The sequence below is a fragment of the Dendropsophus ebraccatus genome, chromosome 5 (genome assembly GCF_027789765.1).
Source record: "Dendropsophus ebraccatus isolate aDenEbr1 chromosome 5, aDenEbr1.pat, whole genome shotgun sequence".
In the NCBI taxonomy this organism is placed as follows: domain Eukaryota; kingdom Metazoa; phylum Chordata; class Amphibia; order Anura; family Hylidae; genus Dendropsophus; species Dendropsophus ebraccatus.
In genome coordinates, this window is record NC_091458.1 from 68,122,969 (window position 1) to 68,150,574 (window position 27,606).

At 41.3% G+C, this 27,606-nt stretch overlaps 2 protein-coding genes across 3 annotated transcripts in view; one reads left to right on the top strand and one right to left on the bottom strand.

The window, feature by feature from the left end:
• The window catches only part of GTF2F2 (general transcription factor IIF subunit 2), a 122,671-nt gene that overhangs the window by 49,340 nt on the left and 45,725 nt on the right, over positions 1-27,606 (bottom strand). The window lies entirely within an intron of this gene.
• Positions 14,103-15,313, top strand: KCTD4 (potassium channel tetramerization domain containing 4). Its single transcript, XM_069970531.1, has one exon. The coding sequence runs from the start codon at positions 14,230-14,232 to the stop codon at positions 15,001-15,003; it is 774 nt and encodes a 257-aa protein (XP_069826632.1). The 5' UTR covers positions 14,103-14,229; the 3' UTR covers positions 15,004-15,313.

A 27,606-nucleotide genomic window follows, 5' to 3' on the forward strand; every position in this document is an offset into this window, starting at 1 on the left:
ATCTGTAGTGCATCCTTAATCCGCATTTTTTTGAGGATCTATTAAATCTGTACTGTACTGGTGTAATAAGGTCGGTCAGATTAAAAGAAAGATGCACACTGCGCACTTGTAATCTACTTGTAATCTAGCCTAAATTGAAATCAATTGGCAATAACTCAAGTACGCAGTTGCGGATTTGAGTAATTGTGGAACGTGTAAATAAGGCCGTAAGCAAGAATACATACTGGCCATTCAGTCATATACTCCTAACATTGGCCATCCTTGCACCAATATTGGCCAGACCCTTTATTGAAATATATGCCAAGTGGCTAACCAAATTATCTGCCAGCAGAGTTATTGGATGGGGGAGACCAAGAGCTTGCTTTGGCAAGGTCGTTTTTTACAGTACCACTCAGTACATCTAAATGGTCAGACTGTTGATTTCCTGTGTTTGGTAGTGAGTTACTAGGAACATTTGCCAAAGAGTAAAAGATTTTTGGTTTCTTAGGCTTTTGTGCAGCTTAGCAAAGATCCTATATACCCCAAAAAGTATCTTAAAGGGGTTGGCCACTTTATAGTAAAATAGTTCAGTGTACAGTATTAGTAACTATACTCACAACACTTACTGACAGCAGCTCCCTGTGTACCTCATAGAGCTAAAATCAGACTCCCATTTTCCAGGCTATGCTGCCCTGTGGTGAGTCTTCCATAAGATGGCCGGCATGGAGGAGCATGTGACCATGCCCCGCCTCCAGTGACTCACCACAGAGCAGCAGAACATAGCCTGGAGGAGAGGAATCTGATTTTAGTTCTATGAGGTACACAGAGAGCTGTTGTCAGTAAGTGCAGTGAGTACAGTTACTAATACTGTATACTGAATTTCTGGTACTGCCCTCTGAGTTTTTTCACATGCTGGGTGCTGAAAAAAGATAGGCCTAAGGGGTGTTGGGAATTCTGTTTTTTCAATGAGCTGCTATGTAATCTACTTGAGGTCTTTTTTTTCCCGCCATGCCATTGATTTGATACGGTTTTCCTAAAGAAGTGGTTTAGCACTTTGCGCTGTAGCAAAATGCACTCTCATCCTGACAAATGACATAATCAAAAACCTTTTAATTAGTAAATAGTAAAAAGTTTATTTTTAAGATTCATCACTGAGTTTTTGGTCCTGCCTTTCTTGGTTTTAGAACTTCACCTTATTTTGCTTATACCTACACAAATCCTAAACACAGCCTGGGACTGGGAACAACCTGCATCTTTGTCACACTCTGTTCTGCATTACCATCTTAGAAGAGTTTTGAAAATATTTTTACATTTAAGTTCTTTCTAGTTCTGACTAAGCAATTTACCTTTTAGCTGCAGACTCATCAGCATTTTTATTTTTATGTTTCAGAAATGCTAATTAAGGTAATTTAATATTTTTCCTATTCGCGATCAAGAGAGACTTTATTTGAGAGACTTAAATGAAGCTAGAATCTACTGAATTAACATAGTTCTAGTGTCATATCTTTGATCTGAATATGCGGTGAGTTAACATTCTCTAGTGGGGAGTGAATTCATAATTTTTAGTCAAAGGTTGTACAAGTGCACTCACTTGTGGTTTCAATATTGTCAATAAAATCCTTTCCAGAATCCTTCATAGAATCGTATTGTAGGTGCCTAACTTAGACCTCTGTAAATATACATGAGCTAAAAGGGTTTGCTGTGCACTGAAGAAATAAAATATAAGGGCTCAGGCTGCCTTACAAATATTAACCTTCCTTGATCTTAAAGCGACTCTGTACCAACAATCTGCCCCCCCTTAAACCTCTTGTATCTTCAGATAGCTGCTTTTAATCCAAGATCTGTCCTGGAGTCCGTTCGGCAGGTGATGCAGTTATTGTCCTAAAAAAAACAACTTTTTAAATTTGCAGCCCTGTGTCAAATTGGCGTGGCCTAGACAGTCTATGCCCTATGCTTGCACCGCCACTCCATCCCTCCATCTTGCCCTCTTCACCTTAAGGAATGCCCCAGGACAGCATTTTTCCTATTCATCACCTGACTAAACACTGCACAGGTGCCTTAACGATCCACCACATGTGCAGTGTTTACACAGGTGATAATTAGGAGAAATTCTGCCTGGGGCATTACTAATGGTGAAGAGGGTGGGGAGGAGGGATGGAGAGGTGTTGCAATCTTAGGGCATAGACACTCTATGCCACACTAATTTGACACAGGGCTGCAAGTTTAAACGTTGTTTTTTAGGACAATAACTGCCGAACGGACCGCAGGATCTTGGATTAAAAGCAGCTATTCAAAAAGTTACAAGCAGTTTGGGGAGGGGACAGATTGTGGGTACAAGCCGCTTCAAACTGCTGCCATTCTGACTGTGTCCAGTCAACACCGAATGACCGACTGTTCCTAGTGCCCATTTGGACACACACAAAATGCCCAGTCAATCAATCACTGGCCTCAACAAATTTTTGCTTTGAGGCACCAGACAACAACTTTAAAAAGGCATCAATAATAGGGGTGGTAAACACAGTTACAGTAAAGGGACACTACACATGAGTGTCTCCCACTTTGGCAGATCCAGACCATCAATACATTACATGGATGGCCACCTATATAGATGACCTGCTATACAATACTAGGTTTCCTCTGGATGGGTCCATTGTTGGAAAAATGAGTAGCCATTCAATGCTTTCTCCTGCAGTAAATATTAAAATGTCCCCTGTGGTATCGGACACCAAGAAGTTAGCTGCAGATATTTTTAAGACCTGTTGTGAAGTGACGACTCCATGAATTGGCCTTTTTTTTCAGCTCATCCACCATATTCTCCAATAGGTGGGAAGCTGTTGTGGCTAGTGATTTAGTTAGCATTAGAGATGAGCGAACCTGGAGCATGCTCGAATCCATCCGAACCCGAACTTTCGGCATTTGATTAGCGGTGGCTGCTGAAGTTTCATAAAGCCCTAAGGCTATGTGGAAAACATGGATATAGTCATTGGCTGTATCCATGTTTTCCAGACAACCTTAGGGCTTTATCCAAGTTCATGCCGATCGTTCGGGTTTGGATGGACTCTAACCCGAACCCGGTTCGCTCATCTCTAGTTAGCATGCATTTCCTGCAGGGACGACAGGTCACAGGAAGCGTACAGCAGCAGGAACCAGGTGCAGTCAGAACAGCAGTTGTAGAGCATCTGGGCAAACAAACAAGCCTTCTTTTATATTTTTTTAAAGCACCCAGTCCATTATATATAATTTAAAATACTGTATCACCAGAAAATCCCTTTAAAAAGGATTATCCATACTTAGGGAAACATGACGACTTTCTGCCAGAAACAGTAGAACTCTCATCTTCAGTTTGGTTGTGCTTTTGCAGCTCAATTCCATTGAAGCATTCGGAGATGAATTATAATACCACACACATTCTGAGGACAGGTGTGGTGCATGTTTTTATTTTTTATTTTTTAAACATTTTTTAAGTATTTATTAGATCGCTCATGTAATACACTACACTACTTATTATCCAACTCTGATTAGATCAAAACTTAATTCAGGACTTGGACAAGACCTAGGGGCCTTCTTCAGACTTCCAACAAAAGATTACATTGCAGATGTACTAATGGGCTGTTAGAGGGGACTTTCTCTCTCTGAAATCACTCAGATGCCACAGTTTATTCTGACTGTAGAATCTAAGGCAGGGCCGTAGGGAGGGGGGGCAGCGTCCTGCCCTCTGTGTGGGGAGACAGGAGACTATTTTAACTTGATCAAAAGAGGTATTTCCCATACTGTACTATCTCCTGGCTGCTGTTTAGCTATAATTTGCGCAAAATCACTGCATTTTTACCGAGATTTTGCGCAAATCAGGGCTAAACAGCAGCCAGGAGACAGTACAGTAAAATTACTATGTAGATGGTGAAGAAAGAAGATACAGGTGTGTGGAAAGGGGGAGGACAATCAGGGGTGCCTAGTCTGGGGAGGGGGGGTGAAGGGTGCACCTTGGCTCTCCAGTTGTTGCAGAACTACAACTCCCATCATGTCTGGACAGCCAAAGTTTTAGCTTTGACTGTCCATGTATGATGGGAGTTGTAGTTTTGCAACAGCTGGGGAGCCAAGGTTTCATACGCCAATCTATAAAGCACCTGTATCTGTATATACAGCGACCATGATACAAGAGTCATTTTTCTAAATTATTTCGATTTTGAATTTGGCGATGGATTACCTTACTGGAGGTATTGCTGCTGTTGTCTCCGCTGCTAAGTGGAGTTGATCGAGCTCGGGAAATCCTAGGTTCGATCGAACATTCACAAACCTGCCGCATTCGGCATTGCTGATGCCTTACCGGTCCGTGCAGAAGGAGGAGAGTGCACTCTCCTCCTTCCGCACGGACCGGTAAGGCATCAGCAATCAAATGCGGCAGGTTTGTGAATGTTTGAGTTCAAACGAACCTAGGATTTCCTGAGGTTCGATCAACTCTACTGCTGAGTGTACCTGTGCATTAGGAGACGGCACCACAGACTCACATTACACTGGGTGTCACACTGGAGATAGATCAGGACGCTTTGCATCCTAATTCAAAAGGTACAGACAGCAGGGAGCGGAGACAGTGGCGCCTCCTCAGGTACAGACAGCAGGGAGTGATGACAACGGCGCCTCCTCAGGTACAGACAGCAGGGAGCGGAGACAACGGCACCATTGTTAAGGTACTTAGGGACCAAATTTTAAAATGGGAAAAATGGAAGTACTTTAAAAAATGCTGATTGAGCCCAGAGCTGCCTGATAATCATTCTTCATAAAAACATTCCAGGTACACAGTAAATATGACATTATGTATCCCATATTGTGAAAAACACACTAGTGCTGCCAGTAGAGATGAGCGAATCACTCACCTGAACAAGCGCTTATCTACTTCATAAAAAAAAAAAAAAAAAAAAAGTGCGCAGGAGAGCCTGGCTACACCTCTGTCTAAGGGCTTAAACGGTCAGGATTGTAGGTTTTTCAATTGTGTAGAGGCCTTTCTGTCCTGTTATATGGGGGGAATGATGCACCTAGTGATCTCCATAAAAAGCCTTTTATCATGTGACTTCACTTGTCATTTCTTTCAATCCGCAATACAAGATTAAATCTGCCAAATATACTTCCATTTGTTCCACTTTTCATGTTTTATTCATGTTTCATAGAAATCTTACATTATTATTAGGTGCTTATGAGAAGGACATACTTCATATGAGAAGTGACAACCTTCCTTTTCCCTGCCTCGTACCACCACTAGGATTTAATTCAAAAGTCTTCATACATAGGAAACAGCAAGCCTCATTTAAAGAGGTCCTCTAACCCCCAACCACCAAAAATAAACCTGTTAACTGTTTCTTGATAAATCAGTAATAAAACTAAAAATCAAGAAATTAGAATAACTTATATAATATTTAATTCAGCACAATCTTTGGTTAAAGGGTTAACTATGTTTTACAAAAGACGTTTAGGTTAAAGGACAAGTGCCATGAAAACCTTTTTCCCAGTAATTGAAGCACATTACAAAGTTATATAACTCTGTAATATGCTTCAATCACCTATCTGCCTCCCTTCCCTGTCTTTTCCCCCCTCCACCCCCCACCGGGAAGTGTCCTGACTCACACAGACCTGATTACTGTCGTCACCGTCACCAAGCTCTTCTCTCAGCTCCTTCTCCTGTTACACCAGCCTCTCCCCCCTCCCCTGCCTTGTCAGGTGACAGCTTGCTCAGCTCCCATTGGCTGAACAACTGCAAGCCATCACTTGTCACTTCTCACTTGCTTATCTTCCCTCTGACTGACTCGGGCACATAGGCAGCTCCCCCCTCCCCTCATACCCTCTCTCCCCCTCCCCTCATACCCTCTCTCCCCCCTCCCCTCATACCCTCTCTCCTGCTGCCGTGGACTCAGTGAAGGAGTCATGTCACTAGAGAAGATAAGCTGAGCAAGCAGAGTCACCTGACAAGGAGGGGAGGGGGGGGGCTGCTGTAACAGGACCTAGAGCAGCCCTCCTGCTGATGACTCATCCTCACAAGAAGGAGCTGCCTGGTGACGGTGACGACAGTAATCAGGTCTGTGTGAGTCAGGACACTTCCTGGTGGGGGGGTGGAGGGGGGAAAAGACAGGGAAGGGAGGCAGATAGGTGATTGAAGCATATTACAGAGTTATATAACTTTGTAATGTGCTTCAATTACTGGGAAAAAGTTTTTCATGGCACTTGTCCTTTAAAGTGTCACTGTCGTGATTTTTTTTTTTGCAGAAATCAATAGTCCAGGCGATTTTAAGAAACTTTGTAATTGGGTTTATTATCCGAAAAATGCATTTTTATCATGAAAAAGCAGTTTAAAGCTCTCCCCCCTGTCTTCATTGTTCTCCTATGGAGAGAGCTAAAGAAAAGACCAAAACAGGACAACAAAGAGTTAATCTACAAATCCCTCACGGGATATCTCCTGTGACAGTCACCAGTGACCTGTCTGAGCTCCTCTGTTATCTGCTTTCTGCTGCCGGCTAACTCCCTCCTTCCTCCTCCCCCCTCCCCTCTCCCTAGAGCAGACAGGGGACGACTCCTGCAACAAGTCACAATTTTCAGATTTTTTGGAGTGGATGAAAAAGAGGAAGGAGGGGGGGACCTGGGAAAAGGCTTTTTACATGCAGATAATGGCAGATTTGGCTAATAAACCCAATTACAAAGTTTCTTAAAATCGCCTGGACTATTGATTTCTGCAAAAAAAAAAAAAAAAAAAAAATACGACAGTGACTCTTTAACATTTGCTAAATAAGCTGGTAAAGGTGCTCAGCTGATCAATGCGTCTGTTTTATAGACAGGCTTCGCATATCTGACGATAGCCAAGCACTGCAGAGCTCAAATACCGGGATATAGACTTTAGCTGATCCCTTCAGCCTGCTTATCTTAGCCTCTAGGAGTCTCTGGAAACGGAGCTGCAATCAATCTAGATTTTTGACGCATCACTATGATGTCAGAAGTTTTTTTAAATGTTAGTAACTCTTTAGGAAAACTTGGCAGAGTAACCAGAGCAATCCCTAGAACTCTGGAAGAATGAAGATAGCAGACTCTAACTGCAATAGTTTAAACTGAAGCTAACCAACAACATACAGTACTTAGAAGAATGATTTAAAAATATAAAAGTGTTAAAAAAAATTAAAATAAAAGTGATGTTTGATGAGAGTAAGTCCTTACCAGTGCCCTGTGCCTTTGGTTAGGGTAAAAATGATCTTTTAGGGTGCCTTCACACACACCGGATCCGCAGCAGATCTGCAGCAGATTTGATCAGTTATTTAGATCAAATCAGCTGCAGATCTGCTGCGATATGGTGTGTGAAGCTACCCTTAGGGTACAAACACACACACACCGTATTTTCTGCTGTGATACGCAGCAGATTATATCTAAATAACTGAACACAGCATCAAATCTGCACCATCAAATCTGCTGCAGATCTGCTGCGTATCTGCTGTGTATACGGTGTGTGTGTGTGTGTGTGTTTGTACCCTTAATGTGCAGCAGCCCTCAATGTGGTGTGGCCTAGAGTGTCTGCTGCAGATTAAAGATCATTTTTTACCCTAACCAAAGGCACAAGGCAAATTTTAAAAGACACTATTGGGAAGGACTTACTCTCATCAAATGTACTGTACCAGCAAAACAAATGTGGACCTCAGACACAGTGGCTGCCAAGAAAACTTGCAGCAGTTCATCATGCCTACTTCCCTTTGAAATTGACCCAATCAGCTCAGAACTTTCAGGAATCAATGGGAACCAGGTACACTTATCTGTTTGGAGAAGTCTGGTCAGAGGTGGCCTTCATGGAATAATAGCACCCAAAAACCCACATTAAGAACTATGCACACTTCACTTCTTGAAAGCATTTTTGCAGCACTTTTTGCGCACCTGGCTAAAACGCCTGCACAGTACTGTATGTAAATATACACTACCGCTCAAAAGTTTGGGGTCACATTGAAATGTCCTTATTTTTGAAGGAAAAGCACTGTACTTTTCAATGAAGATAACTTTAAACTAGTCCTAACTTTATACATTGCTAATGTGGTAAATGACTATTCTAGCTGCAAATATCTGTTTTTTTGGTGCAATATCTACATAGGTGTTTAGAGGCCCATTTCCAGCAACTATCACTCCAGTGTTCTAATGGTACAATGTGTTTGCTCATTGGCTCAGAAGGCTAATTGATGATTAGAAACCCCTTGTGCAATTATGTTCACACATCTGAAAACAGTCTAGCTCGTTACAGAAGCTACAAAACTGACCTTCCTTTGAGCAGATTGTGTTTCTGGAGCATCACATTTGTGGGGTCAATTAAACGCTCAAAATGGCCAGAAAAAGAGAACTTTCATCTGAAACTCCACAGTCTATTCTTGTTCTTAGAAATGAAGGCTATTCCATGCGAGAAATTGCTAAGAAATTGAAGATTTCCTACAACGGTGTGTACTACTCCCTTCAGAGGACAGCACAAACAGGCTCTAACCAGAGTAGAAAAAGAAGTGGGAGGCTGCGTTGCACAACTAAGCAAGAAGATTAGCACATTAGAGTCTCTAGTTTGAGAAACAGACGCCTCACAGGTCCCCAACTGGCATCTTCATTAAATAGTACCCGCAAAACACCAGTGTCAACATCTACAGTGAAGAGGCGGCTGCGGGATTTTGGGCTTCAGGGCAGAGTGGCAAAGAAAAAGCCATATCTGAGACTGGAAGACTGGAAAAAAAGTGTTGTGGACGGATGAATCCAAGTTGAGGTGTTTGGATCACAAAGAAGAACGTTTGTGAGACGCAGAACAAATGAAAAGATGCTGGAAGAATGCCTGACGCCATCTGTTAAGCATGGTGGAGGTAATGTGATGGTCTGGGGTTGCTTTGGTGCTGGTAAGGTGGGAGATTTGTACAGGGTAAAAGGGATTCTGAATAAGGAAGGCTATCACTCAATTTTGCAACGCCATGCCATACCCAGTGGACAGCGTTTGATTGGAGCCAATTTCATCCTACAACAGGACAATGACCCTAAACACACCTCCAAATTGTGCAAGAACTATTTACAGCAGGCAGCTGGTATTCTATCGGTAATGGAGTGGCCAGCGCAGTCACCAGATCTGAACCCCATTGAGCTGTTGTGGGAGCAGCTTGACCGTATGGTACACCAGAAGTGCCCATCCAACCAATCCAACTTGTGGGAGCTGCTTCTAGAAGCGTGGGGTGCAATTTCTCCAGCTTACCTCAACAGATTAACAGCTAGAATGCCAAAGGTGTGCAATGCTGTAATTGCTGCAAAAGGAGGATTCTTTGACGAAAGCAAAGTTTGATGTAAAAACAATGTTATTTCAAATACAAATCATTATTTCTAACCTTGTCAATGTCTTGACTCTATTTTCTATTCATTTCACAACGTATGGTGGTGAATAAGTGTGACTTTTCATGGAAAACACAAAATTGTTTGGGTGACCCCAAACTTTTGAACGGTAGTGTACTTCAGCATTTTATCAGCGTTGATAGCCTTTCTGGCTCCTGGAGTGGTAGACAATGTTTATCCAGAGCAGAACATACAGTACTAGCTGGCTTGACAAAGCAAAAGAAGTGTTTTATATTAACGCATGGGAAAACAGATATGTTATCCCATCAGATCAGTGAAGTGATAAATGGATGCTATGAAGAATGGGATATCAGCCAGGTGTCAGACCCCAGATAAACCATGAAGGAAGAGGGATAATCCATGAGAAAGTATAGAGATAACATAACACTGATACATACTACTTTTTGCCCAAAAGGCCTTCCCTTCAGCTATACCCTAGTTTATGCATGGCTGTACTGATCCGCCACAATCAATACGAAACACTTTATATTATAATGGTTATAGATTAAATTATATGCTGTACATTAATCTTCCAATCTGTGCTGGACTGGTTGCTATAGATGAGTAAAAAAATATATATATACACACTACTACTTCGTAGGGACTGTCTGTCAGAGGAAGGCCAGTGTTTTCAGCAACTCCATCCATTGAAGGCAAACATGTATACTGAGCTCTCCCTTAAAGGACAACTCCCGCGGGACAACTCCCGCGGGACCCCCCCCCAAAAAAAAAAAAAAAAACACAGACACACACAGACACCATACTCACCATCCCTCCGGTGACGGTCGCCACTCCATTCGCCCGCCGTCCGCCTCACCGTCACCGCCGTCCAGCGATGTCTCTGATTTCCGGGTCCTGGGGATGGAAAAGGCTGCCAGTGCGCTTGCGCACCGGCAGCCTTTTCATTGGCTGGAGCGCATCACATGGCTTCCAGCAACCTCAGCCAATCAGGGCTGACGAAGCTGGAAGCCATGTGATGCGCTCCAGCCAATGAAAAGGCTGCTGGTGCGCTGGTGCACCAGCAGCCTTTTCCGTCCCATTCACTCTCTATGAAGACGCCGAGGAGGAAGAAGACCCGGACCGCCCCCCGGCTCTGACGTCGTCATCACCAGATGCCGCCCGGGAGAAGAGGACCGTGACGATCGTAATAGGTAATGTATATATTCTTTAACTTCCGGGCGGGGGGGTCGGGGGTCCGAAAGTGGGGGAAGGGGGCCAGACCGGGTATTTAACCACATTACAAAGTTATATAACTTTGTAATGTGTGTTAAATAAGCTAAAAAAAAATTTCGTCGGAGTTGTCCTTTAAGCAAGTCCTTTGTGTGTGTGTGGATTTTCTCCCGCACATGATTCTACAAGAACATGCCTTATCCGAAATAAAAGCGGGAGCAGCTACTTGTAGTATCACACCCGCCAGCCCAGAATTAAAATGACATCATATGGACAAATGGACTGAGCGTGCACAAAGGAGGACTACAAGCGAGAGAACTCCAGAGCTGTTGTTGGTTGTCATGGTAACTGCCGATGAACATGTCTGGGAAGCATTAAACTTCCATTTTACATCTAATGAGAGATATCTAGCATGTCACTGGCCATACACATATACAGTGTATTTAGGGCTGCTTAAAAAGAACCAGCCAAAAATGACAAAAGAAAAAAAAAAATGTACCTCTTAATTGAGAGATTTAACACAATGCTGTGAAATACGTGACTTAAAGCTTTTACTAAGCGCCAGCTTTTATCTTCCACTAAGGAATACATCAGAGGCTCCGCAATGTAAAAGCCTCTGATAATTCCTTCCCAGCCGCTCACCTAAATGTTAGGAACTAATGCGAGACTCAACTTTAGGCATTCTCCTGAGTAATCATTATTATATAGCGAGGAACATTTTCTGCTATTCTGAATGTAAATGCAGTGTATGCGATATCTAAAGCAATTCCCATGAATGCCAACACAAATACCATGCATCAAGAATCCAATGCTGCAGCTAAGAAGACATTTTAACCATGTAATGACTCCATATTAAGATGGTCAGAGTATGGTGCACAGAGGTCCCTATCGTTTTAGCATCTGACCGCTATGGAGGGCATATAGAGCCAATTGTGACAGGAAACGCATTTATGTTTGTATGTCTTGGGTCATCTCTGTAGCGCCCATTTATGATACAAAAATGTACTTCTCTGTGCACAATGTCAGCTGAATCAACAGAATGGAACGCATACATCCAGTACAAGGAAAAATTATTCCCCACCATGTGTCTAAGCAACACATCCAGGATAATCACAGATGCAGAGAAAATCCCCCAGGCTATCTGAAAAGGTCTGAGCTACAAAAAGGTAAAAATAACCACATACCATGCAGCAGATTTACCAGAGACCCACAGTGGCAAATCCAACTCTTCGCTAACCCAATATTCAGTTTTTGGGTCCTGTAAGTCACAATGGTGCTCCAGACGGCTATACTGACAATCTTCAATTGTTGGCCATATTGAATAACATATCAAGTAATGTTCACCCAAAGTAGAACAGGATTAGTAAATGGAACCCCCCCCTTCACTCTAAATACTTGGCAATTATGTGTTAAAAGGATTTTCTAGATAGCTATCCTCATATCAGCGAGGTGCCAACACCCAACACTTCCACCGAAAAGCTGGTTTCCTAGAGACGCTGCATTGACTTCAATAGGAGCTAAGGTGCAGTAACCGAACATAACTACACAATTTACAAAAAACGTCTGCTTCCAACTTTGTACCAAACATAGAAACACAGAGGATAGTCGTCAGAAAAAGACCACTGGGTCCATCTAGTCTGCCCTTTTAGTATTTCCCTTCTTATTATCTTAGGATAGATATATGTGTATCCCAGGCAGGTTTAAATTCTGTTATTGTAGATTTACCAACCACATCTGCTGGAAGTTTGTTTCAAGTATCTACTACTCTTTCAATAAAGTAATATTTTCGCATGTTGCTTCTGATCTTTCCCCCAAGTAACCTCTCACTGTGTCCTCTTTTCCTTGAGTTAGGTTTTTACTAAAAACACTTCCCTCCAGAACCTTATTTAGTACTTTAACATACTTAAAGAGTCACTGTTGTGAATTCTTTTTTCCAGAAATCAATAGTTCAGGCAATTTTAAGAAACTTTGTAATTGGGTTTATTAGCTGAAAAACTAATTTTTATCATGAAAAAGCAGTTTGAAGCTCTCTCCTGTCTTCATTGTTCTCCTATGGAGAGAGGGAAAAGAGACACCAAAACAGGACAACAAGGTTGATTAAAAGCTCTGTCCTCTCTCCTCTGATGTCACCACTGACATCTCTGACCTCTGAATAGCCTCTGAATAGCTCCCCCCGTTGGGTAATCCTTTGTTCTCTGTTTTCTGCTGACAACATTTCTCCTCTGTCTCTTTTCCCCCCTCCCCTCTTCATAGAACAGACAGGGCGCGTCTGATTGAGATTTCCTGATTCTGAGCAGTGGATGAAAGAAAGGAGAGGAGGGGGGACCTGGGAAAAGGCTTTTTAAATGCAGATAATGGCATATTTGCCTAATAAACTCAACTACAAAGTTTCTTAAAATCGCCTGGACTATTGATTTCTGCAAAAAAAAAATTTCACAACAGCGACTCTTTAAGAAAAAGGGGGTACATGATCGAAACCCTTCTTTCCTCCAGACTATACAGACTCAAATCCTTAACTCTTTCCTGATATGGTTTATACTTGACACCCTCTACCATTTTTGTAGCCAGTCTTTGGACCCATCACTAGATCGTCCAGGCAGTCCATAGAATATAGCTAGAAGTTTGTAGAAAAGGGGAGATGTACTTTTCATTTGTACTTAGTTTGTCTAAAAGCATTTCCCCTTGCAACCAATTAGATGGTGCTTCCTACTTGTTATGCCCAACTCTGGTTGCTAAAGGCAACCTCTCCACTTTACCTTAATATCATAACTCTTTCATACAATGTTCCAAATATGCCTCATTCAACCCTAAGGCTTGCCCAGGGACATATAAAAAAATAACCTTTTCTGAAATTTTAAGAGGGTTGCCTATGGGATAAAATGTTCTACTATTCCTTACTCCCTTTTGGCAACTGTGGACGCTCCACATTGTCACATACATACATGCGTCCTGTGAAAACTTGTAATTTAGGGTGCAGATGTAGGACTGCAGTGGTTAAGTGCAGGACCTGTAGCATTCCTGGCCACAATGACCTGCTCCGCACTGTAAACAATGGAAGCAAGAAGACCGTGGCTTATATACAAGTCTCCCTTAGCATCATTGTTACACACGTCTTTCATAATTCGATTGTTGCATATTGTTGCAACTGAAGAAACAGTTGGTATACAAGAAGCTAGCTGAGGACCAGAATGATCAGGTTGATTATTTTGGTCCTTTCTCTGTATATGGTACCTGTTTATAGAGTCTTTATGTTTGTTCTGAAACCCTTCAGAATAGGTCCCTAAATAAAAAAACACTATAATCAAATTGTACAAAGCAAATTAGCATAGCAAACATAATGAAGTATATGCAAAAAAAAAGTGTTGAAAATGAGAATCCATACAGACTACAATTCTTTGTGTGTTATATAGTGGTTCTGGGATCCTAGCTAATATAGGACTTCAGATAAGTTCAGCAAAGGTGGTGGATGGGAAGAGCCCACAGAGTAAATCCCTTACATGGTTAAATGCAAATGCTTTTTTTCCCAGCTGTGTTGCTGATATCTCGCTGCTTGCAAAGCTCATACGCCACCTACTGCAAAACCGAGCTGACAGCTCATGCAATGCTGGCAGCGATTTCATTCCATCATCGTGGCAGTACTGAATACCACTCTTTATTTTTCTTTTAAACCAAACAAGAGCAAGGCCAGATTGCGAACGTAACACACAGTTGCTCAGAATGGAACGCAGAACCTGCAGAAGGGAGAAGGAGTGCGATGACAAATGCCACAATTCAGAAGACGGAGACCAAAGCACAAACTGCAAGACGGCTCTCGTTACCCTTAATGTTGGTGGATATCTATATATCACACAAAGACAGACCTTATCCAAGTACCCGGACTCTTATCTGGAAGGTGTGGTAAACAGGAGGATATTCTGCCCTATCGATGCAGACGGACACTACTTCATTGACAGGGATGGACTATTGTTTAGGCATGTCCTAAACTTTCTCCGGAATGGAGAACTCTTACTACCTGAGGGCTTCCAAGAGAACAATCTTTTGGCACAGGAAGCGGATTTCTTCAAGCTCAAGGCATTGAATGAAGCCGTAAAAGCGAGATGGGAAAAGGAGCAGCAGGCAGCCAGAGAAACCACTTTTCTAGAAATCACAGATAACCATGACAGGTCTCAGGGGCTGAGGATCTTCTGCAATGCCCCGGACTTTATAGCCAAAATAAAAGCTCGCATTGTCCTGGTTTCTAAAAGCAGACTGGATGGCTTTCCCGAGGAGTTCTGCATTTCCTCCAACGTTATCCAGTTTAAATATTTCATCAAGTCAGAAAATGGGACCCGGCTGGTGCTGAAGGAAGACAACACCTTTGTTTGCACCCTAGAAACTCTCAAGTTTGAAGCCATTATGATGGCACTTAAGTGTGGCTTTAGACTCCTGACAAGCTTAGATTGCTCGAAAGGGTCAATTGTGCAGAGCGATGCACTTCATTTTATCAAGTAATTACTCTATCACTAAACAAAGGGAGTCAAGCATGCGGCTGAGCCTCATTACACAGCAGCAGTCTGGAACAACAAGATGTTCCCTGCAAGGTAAAGACACCTGCTGCTACACGATGCACAGGAGACATGGTATGCCCATTTCACTAAAAACTGTCCCCCTATTTACATAGGACAGAGTAAATCCTCTGCTTCATGTACAAGGAACGGACTAGTACAAGAACAGGGCTACTTTCAATGAAAGGGTTAAGCCTGAGTTCTTCACCCAGACAATCTTGCTGAATTGTTGTGTATACTTGTTGAGTAACAGTCTGCTCACATTATTTCATTATTTTGGCCGATGTAAACAGAGCAGTTTTCTCCTTGGATATGGAGCACCCCATTCATTTAACATACAAAACAGGATGCCTTCCATTTAACATACAGAACAGGATCTGGTGAAAGTTGCATATCTTCTTCCTATCTACAATCTATATAACTAACATATCAAATGTGTTTACTTAGAGGGGGTTTATATTTTTTTGCATCCAGTTTTCTTTTTTCCTTATAGGAACAAATTGCAGACAGTTACCGTTGTGATGCTTTACCACAGATGATTCATTTCACAGCTATTTTGGTTGAGTGGATTTTCAGGGTCCTAAAATGACTGTTATTTTGCATGCTTACATTGTACTCGTAGCAGGTTACTTGAGGTAAGAGGACCAAGAAGTTTGTTATATGTAGGACTGCAAGGTGGGAGGAAATTGGCATAGCTGGTGGTATTATGTGGTAGAAAGTGTTCACATAATCAAGCACTACTTTAGGCTGGGCTTATATGCAGCAAAACTTACCGGGAATAGATGAAGGGTTATTATGGCTGGATACATGTGAACTAACTTCATTTGTTTTAGGCTATGCTCCCAAACAGGATTTTTTCTCAGTATTTTGCAACCAAAACCAGGAGCGGATTAAAAACACAGAAAGGCTATGTTCACACACTGTTGAAATAGTGGACGGCGACCATAGTGGACGGCGGCCATTTAATATCAAATAGAAGCAATTATTTGCCATTATACGACAGCCATCCACTGTCATATGGCTGTGTCCACAGTATGTGAACATAGCCTTTGTGTTTTCAATCTACTCCTGGTTTTGGTTGCAAAATACCGAGCATTGATACTGTGTAGGAACATAGCATCAACATGTAACCAACTCAATTGTATACTCAACAAGTATAATAAGCAAGATGTGATAGGAAAAAGGTCTGTTAAGGGGGTAGCAGAAATTTGACTATGTTGAATAACTTACCACCCTAGTAACATATGTGTGACAATTTACCAATGGGTCACTCGTCTTCATTGTTTCGGGTAAACCCAGCCTAATTCATGGCATAAAGCAGTTGCCCGTTGGGTGAAGAACACCGCTTCTAGCTTTACCACAACCAAACAAGCTGCTGGTCACTTTTTGCACTATTTGGGGGATACGTATAAATGTCATTAACGTTTTATTAAGTTTTACTCTTTGTATTATGCTGTAGTAAATGGAAATATCAACAAGTTTTGCACTATTCAAAAAGGGAGGTATAGTGTGTGAACAGACAATATTTATAACTGATGAATTTAGTAGAAAATTAGACGGCACCTATGAAATCTATAAAACGATATAGCTGGTGTCATCCACCATGATCATTCATTTTAAGAAATACATTGTATTTAGCACCTAAAAAATAAATACAAACAAGCACAAATCCTCCTGCTGGTAATACTATAACGTTACTGTTGCTGTGCTATCCTTTACTGGTCTGTCAAATGGTCTCACCACCACATTTTCCTGTATGGTCCATATCACCAGAAGCTACTGCACTCTTTAGAATGGACTTTTCTTTCTCTGCTTACATGCAAAGTAACTAATAGTCCACAACTAGGAGTACAGTGCTTTGACTTGGGGAAATATTAGGTTAAACTTCGAAGAAACCAGAGTTTTGGCTTTATAGCTCCTTATTCAGAAGGATAAAAGCTTTACTACTACTAATGTGAAACACTGACACCAAGGACAACAAGACAGCACAGCTATAGATAGAAAGAAAAATATACCAAACGCAGCACTCAAGAAAATACTTGGGGTTAGCGAGTGCTTTGTGCCCTATTCAACCACCGGAGGCACCACTATGAAATTATAGTCACTCATGGCACTCATGATAAAAAAAAAAAATTATTGTTTATATTCATTCTATAGATAAATACGTCTATTTATCCTGAACTCTGTACCAAGTATATGAGTACAGTTAACATGAAAGAACCCTACTTTTTTGGATGGTGAGTGAAAGCCCGGATTATTTGGCTCTGGCAACACTATTAATTCTTTCAAATCAACTGGTGCCAGAGATTTGTAATTTACTTTTATTAAAAAATCTCATGTCTTCCAGTACTTATCAGCTGCTGTATGTCCTGCAGAAAGTGGTGTATTCTTTCCACTCTGGAGACCAGGAGAGGTTTTTTTTATGGGATTTGCTACTGCTCTAGACAGTTCCTGTAACAGACAGAGGTGGCAGCCGAGAGCACTGGAATGATAACACCACTTCCTGCAGAACATACAGCAACTGAAAGACTTGAGATTTTTTAATAGAAGTAAATTACAAATCTCATCAGTTGACTTAAAAGATTTTTTTTTTGTGAACTACTCCTTTGAGAGTAGTGCATTTATTCGGATTTCCAAACAAAAATAAATAAATGATAAAAGAACTTAAATAAATCAGTGGGGCAGGAAGAAGCCCGCAGCAGGTAGACAGCTTCCAAGAAAGGCTTCTATAATCTAGACCATCCCATTATGACCTGGATGGTGTTAGAAAATGTCAGGTGCAAGGTCAATGCAAAAAAGCTTGAACAAAGTTATCATTTGAATACCCGATTTATTCTTACCCTAAAAAGATGATATATTTTAACCAGAAGAAAATCTTTGCAACCCAACGTTCATATAAGTTATATAGGTATATAATAGCGGACTGTTGTCAGGACATACAAGTAAATGTAAACCTGACCCTACGCTAGTCACATAATACATAAGCAGAACAATCAAGATTCAGTTGAGGTCTAGTATACAGTCAGCATGGAGATATTCAAACTGGCAGGTATGGGACTAAAAACCTCATTCTTATACCAGCACAACCAGTGGCAAGAGCAAAAATAGGTGTAGTAATTGACTTCTAAGTAAGAGAAGCCTGTGATTTATTGTAAGACGCTCCATATTCCATCTTCATTACCAATCACATATGCTTCGGAGGTGAAGAATCTTTCAACAGCATTTACACCTAAATTAGTCATGTTAATGGAAAATCTTATGCTGTGCTGTATAACCGCATAGGAATTGGGTACACACATTTAAACCTGACAGGCTCATTTTTCTCAGTAACATTGCTACTTACCAGGTGACAACTTCAGATTCTAGCTCACACTATCTCGGCCTGTGACAACAGCCCTGCTCAAGATAGGAGGTGACAATAAGAAAAGTAATCCTCACTACAACCCATGGCAATAACATTGTCAGGAGAAGAGCAACAATTCCCAGGCAAGGCACACAAAACAGGACTTATTACATGTATTAAAGCAACCGCTCCAAATTCCTAGAATCATTGAAGCTTTGTCATCCTGAGCAGTCTGCTGCCAACCACCCTGAATATATAATGTAAGTCACTGACCTAGATAGACTTCTACTCCCCAGCAAGATTCCTTATGTCTGAGAAGAATATTTCAATCAATAAGACATTATTGCAGCCACTGTCTGGAGATATGCTCCCATTCTCACACCATATGCCGTGCATTCATTTGACTTCCTACAACAGATGTGAAAGACTGAGGCTACAGATATGGGTACCTAGGCGAGGTATCAGAAAGGAGTACATGAGCAGATATGGTACTCACATGCCCATGATGCCATGTATAAACACTAGGAGGGTTGTGCAGTAGGGATATTAGTCGGTACTTCTTTAAAGCATACTACAACATGAGAGCCATAGGGGTCAATGGATTGTAGCGCTCATTAAATCCCATATTACAATGTTTACATATAATACTGTGAAGTTCTGTTACAACTGCATCTACACGTGATAATATTTACTGTGATATGTGACAGACATGTGACTGGAACTACCAAGTAGATGGATAATGGTAACATGTAATAATGGTCAAAGTCTTCAAAGAACATAATGACTACGGATCTGAAATAGCCACAAAATGATCATAAAGAACTTTACTGCTTCTATGGATCGATAAACTCAGATCTACCTTGTTGTGGGAAGGACACCAGGCTCATATGATAACCGTGGACTAATAACTTTATATAAAAAGGTTGGAGAGAAAACAATACACTTGTTTAAACCACAGCAGTAAAAAAAAATGGAACTGACAGATGCTAAAGCTGAACTATGTAACTATAAACTATGTAACAATGCAAATACAGTGTAGCACTGAACCTTATGACTTCCAAACAGAACTGTAGTTCTATGAGTGTACTTTATTAAATGTACGAACAGCATTTCACGCTGCAGATTTGATGCCGTTGACTTGAACTATCTATATTAGTTAATTCTGCACATCAAATCTGCAACAGATTAAATACATGTGGGTGTACCCTAGCATGTATGCATAGAATGCTGTAAATGGTTATCATTTTGGAGAACCCCACACACAATTCACATATCTAAAAGGATGGGGCTCTATAATCCATGTAGTGACTTTTCTGTGTCCTTACAGTCCATGATTTAATTTGACTATATCCATGTTTTCCACATAGCCTTAGGGCTTTATCCAAGTTCAGCAGCCACCGCTAATCAAATGCCGAAAGTTCGGGTTCGGAAGGACTCGAGCATGCTCGAGGTTCGCTCATCTCTAACCCTTACCCATCCCCATGCCCCTGTAGCATCACTGATCACAAATCCCCTCCTGTAGGTCCTGCAACATTACAACCTGGATGACAAATGCCCAGTCAGCCAGTCATCGATTGGGGTGGGACACCGGCACAGTCACTGGTTGGCTGAGCGGGTACTTTTCCCAGGTTGTGACGTATCAGGAAGCAGAGAGAAAATTATGTCCACAGCCTGGCAATGACCTGCTGACACGGCACTGCAGGGGCACAGGGGCGGGCAAGTATACATTCTTTTTTATGTTCCCACACACCCCACCCGCACTGTGTTTTTTGCTAGCGTTCTCCTCTAATGTAGTATGCAGGTTCTAACAATAAGAACCAACTTTTGTTTCTTTACAGCTCTTTTTAAGGTGACTTACTTTTTGTGGGTACTTTCTTGTCTATTTTTATTTTTTATATAGATGTAGATGTAATAAAAATGCATATATTTATGATTTTGTTGTACTGTGTTATAAGGGTAATACGGATTGCATATCAGGCAATAATTTATTGGGTAGTGTCATGCAAAAGGACTGGCCAAACGTCCATCGTGTCTTTTGAGCCTGCTTCAAAATTAATTTTTTATGGGCCACATATCTTCCTGTGTAAACTGAATTGTGTGGAAAATAACTATAAAGAGAAACTGACAGCACAGATATGCAAATATCTGTGCTGTCAGTTTCCAGATCACAAGCAGTGCTTACATACCATCTATGCTGCTTGTGATCCGGCCTTGAGCCACTGCTGTAATTTCAGGCCCAGACTCCTCCAGAATGATTGACAGCTGGATGATCGACACTCTTTAGCCCATGGCCGACAAATCTGTTCATGTAAAAGGACCCCAAGTGTATAGTAAAGGGGCCCTAGACACTTTTTGAAAAAGCTAATGCTCTTTTTTCCAAAGAACATGTTGGACGCCTGCTTTTTTGTGATGAAATGAGGTGGGGTTACACAAACAGCCAATAAGCTTTATAGTAGTTGTAGTCAAATTGTGACTTCTGTATATTTGAATTAGCTAATACTTTTGCATTACAACTAATATCCAATCCTCTGGGTCAAGCTATCTAATAAAGACAGGTTCTATGGGTGGAAAGCCACTTAAAGGGGTACTACAGTGGTCATCTAAAAAATTAAATTTACTGAAAAAATTTCAGGGTTGTATAACCTCATTGCAAAAGTGTATTGTGGGAAAAATCTTCCTCCTTGCCACCCCTGGACACCCACAGCCACAGACTGTAAACTTTGCACCTGGCTCTCAGCTGGGACTCAACCTCCACTGGTGCTTGAAAGGAGATGATCAATCATAGGCCTGTGTTCCTCTCTATTGGCCCCCACTAACCATGTGACCCAACGGGATTAAGCTGAACATGAGCAAGAATAATCAGTTGCGCCCAGGAACTACACAAATTGGCTGTGTCCACAGACCAATCAGCGCAGAGCCGGAAGCAAGGTCAGGAAGGGGGCCATCAGAGAGAGCGCATCAGTGAAGGCCAAGCCCTGAGGGCAGGACCTGATTATGTGATGTACTGCCAAAAAATGGTGCCAGAAGTGCAGAAAAGCGTGTTCGCCTGTGACAGCAAAAAAAGAGCAAGTACTGAACATCCGGTTGGGTCATCAGGTAAGAAAAACACCAACAAGCTGCAGGAATCCGTAATGTAAGTATATTGCAAGGTTATATAACTTTTGATAACCTTTCAATTGCAGCACGTTTTCAATTTGCTGGTGTAACCCTTTAAAACACTGACTCTCTCAGTTATCCCAGCCACCTATAACCTTGTCAGGTGTTTATTCATAAATACGCTGCGTATACGGTGTGTGGGTTTATACCCTTAAGTAGTACCAATATGCCACACTACCACTTGGATCAGGCACAGATCCAAAGTGGTGAATGGGATCGGACCCATTGTGACCAAGCATGGTCACTACATAACTGTATGAGGCAGTCCGCTTCTGCCTCTGTGTTTTCTCTCTTTCTCTCTATAAATTATATATATGTGTGTGTGTCTGTGCGCGTGTGTGTGTGTGTATATGTATGTATGTATGTATGTATGTATATGATCGGCTGTCTGTCATAATTAAAGGGTCTATACACATATATATATATATATATATATATATATATATATATATATGTATGTATGTGTATAGACCCTTTAATTATGACAGGCAGACGATCACATCACATACATACACATATATATATATATTATATATATACACACACACACACACACACACACACACACACATACATACATACATACATACACACATACATAGGCTCTTTCTTTATGACAGACAACTGATTACACATATACAAACACACGTTATGTATTTTACTAAAAGCAAACAGATTGTCAACACATATTTTACAACTAAAGCCATGATGTTGTCAGTAAACTATGAGACTGACAGGTTTTTCCCCCCTTTAAGGAAAAAGGGGAAGATCAGTGCAGACAGCATTATTCTTGCAGCCAGAAATCCCGAAGTAGGGAACGGAGACTTTGAGTGCCACAGCAACTAAAGCCCAAAAATATCCCAGATTTATTTACATAAACCTATTCATGTGTAATGCAAAATATTACATTATTCAACCCAATGCACTGCAGAATTACTCAACGAAATGAGGACTGAGCATACAAAGATGGAGATTGTAATTGTTCTCACTCTCTGGGATTGTGCACAGCTACAGGTGAACTGAAGGAACTGCTTGTATTTACGAGGATACAGAGCAGTAAAGATGTAGTAATTTATTGTCCACCTATTAAATTGCCATTGCTCATTGTAATTCAAAAACTAAAAGTGCCTCAATGTGAACGATTAATATCAGCTCTAGCCTACACAGTGCAGACATGGTTGAACTAAAGGGGGTTATCTCCACAATGCACTTTGAATTTTACTATACCTGCACTTTATGGTACACCAAATGATCATGGGTTGGAGGATGTCCTTCAAGTGAATAGAACAACAGTACTCAGTCATAGCTCCAATCATTCAGTCGCCATGAGTAAAGATTTAAAAGAATTTGCTAACCTGTTATGTTCCAACAGAGCAGTGGATGCCAAGAATACAGTTTGTTTTCTTACCTTCATGTTTAGCATAGTCTTGGCGAGATAAATTGAAATTAATATGTAAATTAGGTGGTTTGGTGGAGAGGGGGGGGGGGGTCCTATTGTAGTAACATCACACAATGATCAACAATGAGGAGGCTCAGTAGTTGCGCCCCCAGTGCAACAAACTGTCAAATTCACATGTTAAATAAACTAATAAAAACAATGTCAAGGATGAAGGTAAAAAAAAAAAAAAACTGCCTTCATGCTCCGTGTCCCCTGCACTATGGGAGTACAACAGCAGGATACAGTCACCTAATCTGCTGTTAGTTTTCCCTTTAATTTTTCAAGAGAAGAGTATGAAATGGAATCTGAGCTGTGACTGGAAGCTATGGGCAACACAGACAAACACTATTTTAGATAGCTTCTTAAATCTGCCGCCATGAAGAATTTAAAGCAAATGTACCATCAGGTAAATTTACTTTAAGCATTACCCATGTATAGAACGGGGCGGGGAAGCCGGTGCACAGTCCTTTTTTTGAAATGCAGCCCGTTTCCCTGTGTATGGCACTGTTCTATTCACGGGTTTCGGGCCAGGGGGGAAGCACTGGAGGCGAATTTACCATCAGGTACATCACTAAGTGTTTTATGTGAATAAAACTGCATTGGCGCAGGGAAACCGATGCCGCGGTTGGGTTTTTTTTGGACTGTGGCCTGGTTCCCGCACATGATAGGCCCTCTCATCTGTTCCATTGACTTTAATGCACAGGCGACAGTCTATTCATGTAAAATACTTAAAGCAATGTACCTGATGGTACATTCGCTTTAAATATAGAAAATCTAACAAGTGCTACTTGGTTTAATGAGATGTCTCTGCCAAAAGTCGAAATTCATTCCAAAACGTAGTTTCTCAAACCAGTTCTCTTCTGGGTTAACATGACCTCCAAGTACTGCTAAGGTTTATGCACACTGCATTATGCAAGGATTAAAGAATTTCTTCTAGATTTTTGTTTCTAAACAGTCATTATTCACACTTTCTTCTTGGAGACGAAATTCCAGCGTCCCTATGTATTATCTGTTACAGAAGGCATGGACAGGATCATAACATGATCATGGTTCCAAAATATCATACTCCGTATACATTCCATTAGGATGATAGCTATATAAATTACTAACACTAGTGTTTGCTATTAATGCTATCCCATTCTTTTAAAATCATAGACAATTATGCCATCTTGAGACATGAAGAAACCAGTTTATAGCATTTTATCATGCACCACTATTCCAGACAAGCACAGTAAGCTTTGGCTCAACACACACCGTAAGAATTTATAAAATGAGCCATGTTGTGGCACATAAACCTTGTTAGAGGGTTCTATGGCTTAGTGGTAAAGCTAAGGTATGGAGCGCCATTCAAAAGGATAGTTACAGAGATTCCAAGAACTTGTCTCAGGAATGACAGCCTGCTCAGCAATCACCGACTGAGATGGGACAGTGCTGGGGCCCAGCGATTGGCTGAGCAGCCTGTCCCTCCCAAGTACATTTAAAAAAGTGTCCAAAGTGACAGTATGAGGCCAAAAATCTGCACTCCCCAACTATTATTCATCCCCTGCCAGCAGCATTCTGATGGTGCTGGTCCCTGCTGTCAGTGCTTCCTCTTCTCAATCCTGTCAAATAAGAATGACTAATCGCAAAGATGAGGTAACTTAGCTGGTCACTGGCTGAGCAGCTATTTCTTGTATGACATGGGATCGGTAGCAGCGAGTACAGCTTCTTTTGTTACTCTGGGCACTTTTAAACATAATAGTTATCTTCTGTAATACGCCTTTAAGAAAAATGTCAATGCTTGTTTCATAGCCCGACGGGTCATTAAAATGTCCATAGAATTCCATCCGTACATGGAAGGTGTTCTATAGGCCTGGGAGCTCCCAGCACCATGGTTAATTATGATGTCAGGAGCTTATAAACAGTTTAAAAGTTTGCACTAGTGTATGGACACAGAAGCGATGCTGAGGTACTGGCATAGATCCTAGTTCAGATAGGGAAAGAAATAGCTTTCTGTAAAGGCAGCACATTATGATGAAAGATTCTCTGCTTTATGATACCAACCAGCACAAAAATTGTGCCATTTGCAGAATATTCCCTATGAAAGAAACAAATCCAGAAGTCTCAATGTAAACAGGTATATCAGCTGAAGATAGCATTGATTGGGTTCACGAGCAGAGAATCCCAAAAAATAAAGATATAGACAATGAGAAATCCTTATCTACTTTTAGATCCAAGTTTCTACTAGTGATGAGTGAACATCCCGATGTTCGGTTCGGATCAAGAACATAAAAAAAAAAAAAAAAAAAAAAAAATAATCATCATGATCGGTTCATTGAACATTCATGAGAAAATAAACGTATAGCAGAAGCGTACATTTTGGTCTATGCATAAGCGTACAGAGTATCAGGGGCAAAGCGTAAATTACGCAGTTGCATACGTTTCGGTCTAGAGTTACCACATGCGTACTAATTATGAGGTGTAAAGCATAAATTGCAGTTGTATACATTGTGAGAAACGTTCGCATGTTCGAATATATCTGAATATATTTGACTGCAGTTTTAGGAAACAGTAATATGTATGCAAACAAGTCTAAAAGCAGAAGAAATATCACATGTTGTAAAAGGCTGCGGGTGTCTTCAAGTCAATGAGTCCAGCTTACAAAACTAAACAACGTCCCAGGTGATCTGAGGTAAACTTTAAAATTAAAAGTATCAAGCAGAAGGAATCATTCTCCGCAATAAACAAAGACCAGTACAGACAATGAAACAGATCAATATTAAAAAAAAAAGAACCCGTAGGGCTAATGTAAAGACAACCAAATTGTCGGCCACAAGAGCCCACCCAAGGCTCTGAAAAGAAAAGCAGACCTTGATGTGTGAATGGATCAGCAGCATCCAAGTGCTGAAAAAGAAGCTTTAAACCTCTATTTCGGCAAGAAAACATGGTTGCTGCAATGTGATCCAGCTAACCCCTGAAGCAGAGAGGCTTTAAACAAGATTCTTATTAAATACATCCACAGCAACACAAAAAGCAAGAAAATCAAACATCTGCTCGCATTACATTTCAAATGGCAATATCCTGTCTCTTGCCAATCTGAGTTCTGTGACAGCAATTTATCCATAGAACTAAGCGCTGGCTTATACATTACTAATGTTCCTTAGACCCAGAAGGTTAGTGACTGTGCCAAGACTGGATGTCTATTAAGTGCTGTGTGTACTGAAATGCATACACAGGCAATGGTCAGGAACGGTTATTTTACTCATCTCTCTCTAGAACTATATACTAAAACATGGTAAATGGTTCAGCCATCTACTATGCTAATCGTCAAGATCAAGAGGACAGAACATACGGCAAGAAACATATGCTGCAATGCGTGCGGCAAAAACGAATGGCAGTATACTAATATACTTAGCTATGTGTAAATAAGTAGTGAGTGGGAGAGTCTCAGTCCATATGTTCTGAGGCAGAGGGAGGGGGATATCAGAGCCCCTACATATAAAAGTGAGCTAAAAGCTTTATAAAAATCAGTATAACAAACTGAAGACACTTCTGCACTCATTTCAACATGGATATTAAAAGACTGACTGGATATTTCTTCTAGGGCCAAATGGTTTCCTTCACACTCTTTGGAACCACCACATAGATGACGTTTCATATAAACCCCCCTTCCACCCCCCCCCCCCCCCCCCCCCCCCGTATCTTACCCGCTTGTTTCCGAAATGTGTAATAGTGCCGACAGCGAGCGGGGAACGAGGAGCAACAAGCGATGACCTGACAGGTTGGCGCTCGTTTGCTCCTCAGAATCGCCCCATGTAATAGGGGCTTTAGCCAGGTCATGCCCTCTTCAGTGACTGAGTTAGCCTAGTGTGACTGTTAGGGCCCTATTACACGGGACGATTATCGTGCGAAAAATCGTTATATCGCTCGAATTTAAACGATAATCGTTTTGTGCAATTGCAGGCAACAATCGTAAAATCGTTCGTATGTTGTTGACAATGAACTTATTTACATTGTACATTATAAATAGTAATGCAATACATGGCAGAAATTCCAAGGGTTGCCTCGAATTCTTACATATATTTTAAAGGTTGTCATGGACGTGGATTAGCTATATTGAACAGAACTTTCCCAAACAATACAAATGGAACGGTGGCATGGATAAGTAACAAAATAGTTTGTAAGGCTAAAAAAAGGTCCATTCAGTTCAGCCTACTACCAAACAATGTTGATTTACATAGAAAACAATAAGGCGAGCTGTTTTGCCAAGGTTTTAACAAACAGGCTCAGATAGGTCTTTAAGGGTCAGTTTACATATACAGACTCGCAGGGTAAATCTCGCTGCAAGTCTGGCAGGTCCTGGCAGTTCACTGTCACTACATACTCGCAGCTGTCTGAACGACCGCTGCGTGTACGTAATTCTGCCGCCCCCTTTACTCCTACTGCTGCCGCCCGGTTTCCGCTCTGTATACATTACCTCTCCTCGCTGCATGGGTCCTGGCGTACTGCGTATCTGCTGCATATACGGTGTGTGTGTTTGTACCCTAAGGGTTCATGCACACTGAGCAAAAGGCGAGGCATTTTAGAGGAATCCGCTCTTAAATTCTGCTTGAAATTCCTCCTGTAAAAGACTG

Bases quoted from the DNA above. Each gene is read 5' to 3' on its own strand.
- KCTD4 (XM_069970531.1), top strand. From the start codon at position 14,230: ATGGAACGCAGAACCTGCAGAAGGGAGAAGGAGTGCGATGACAAATGC.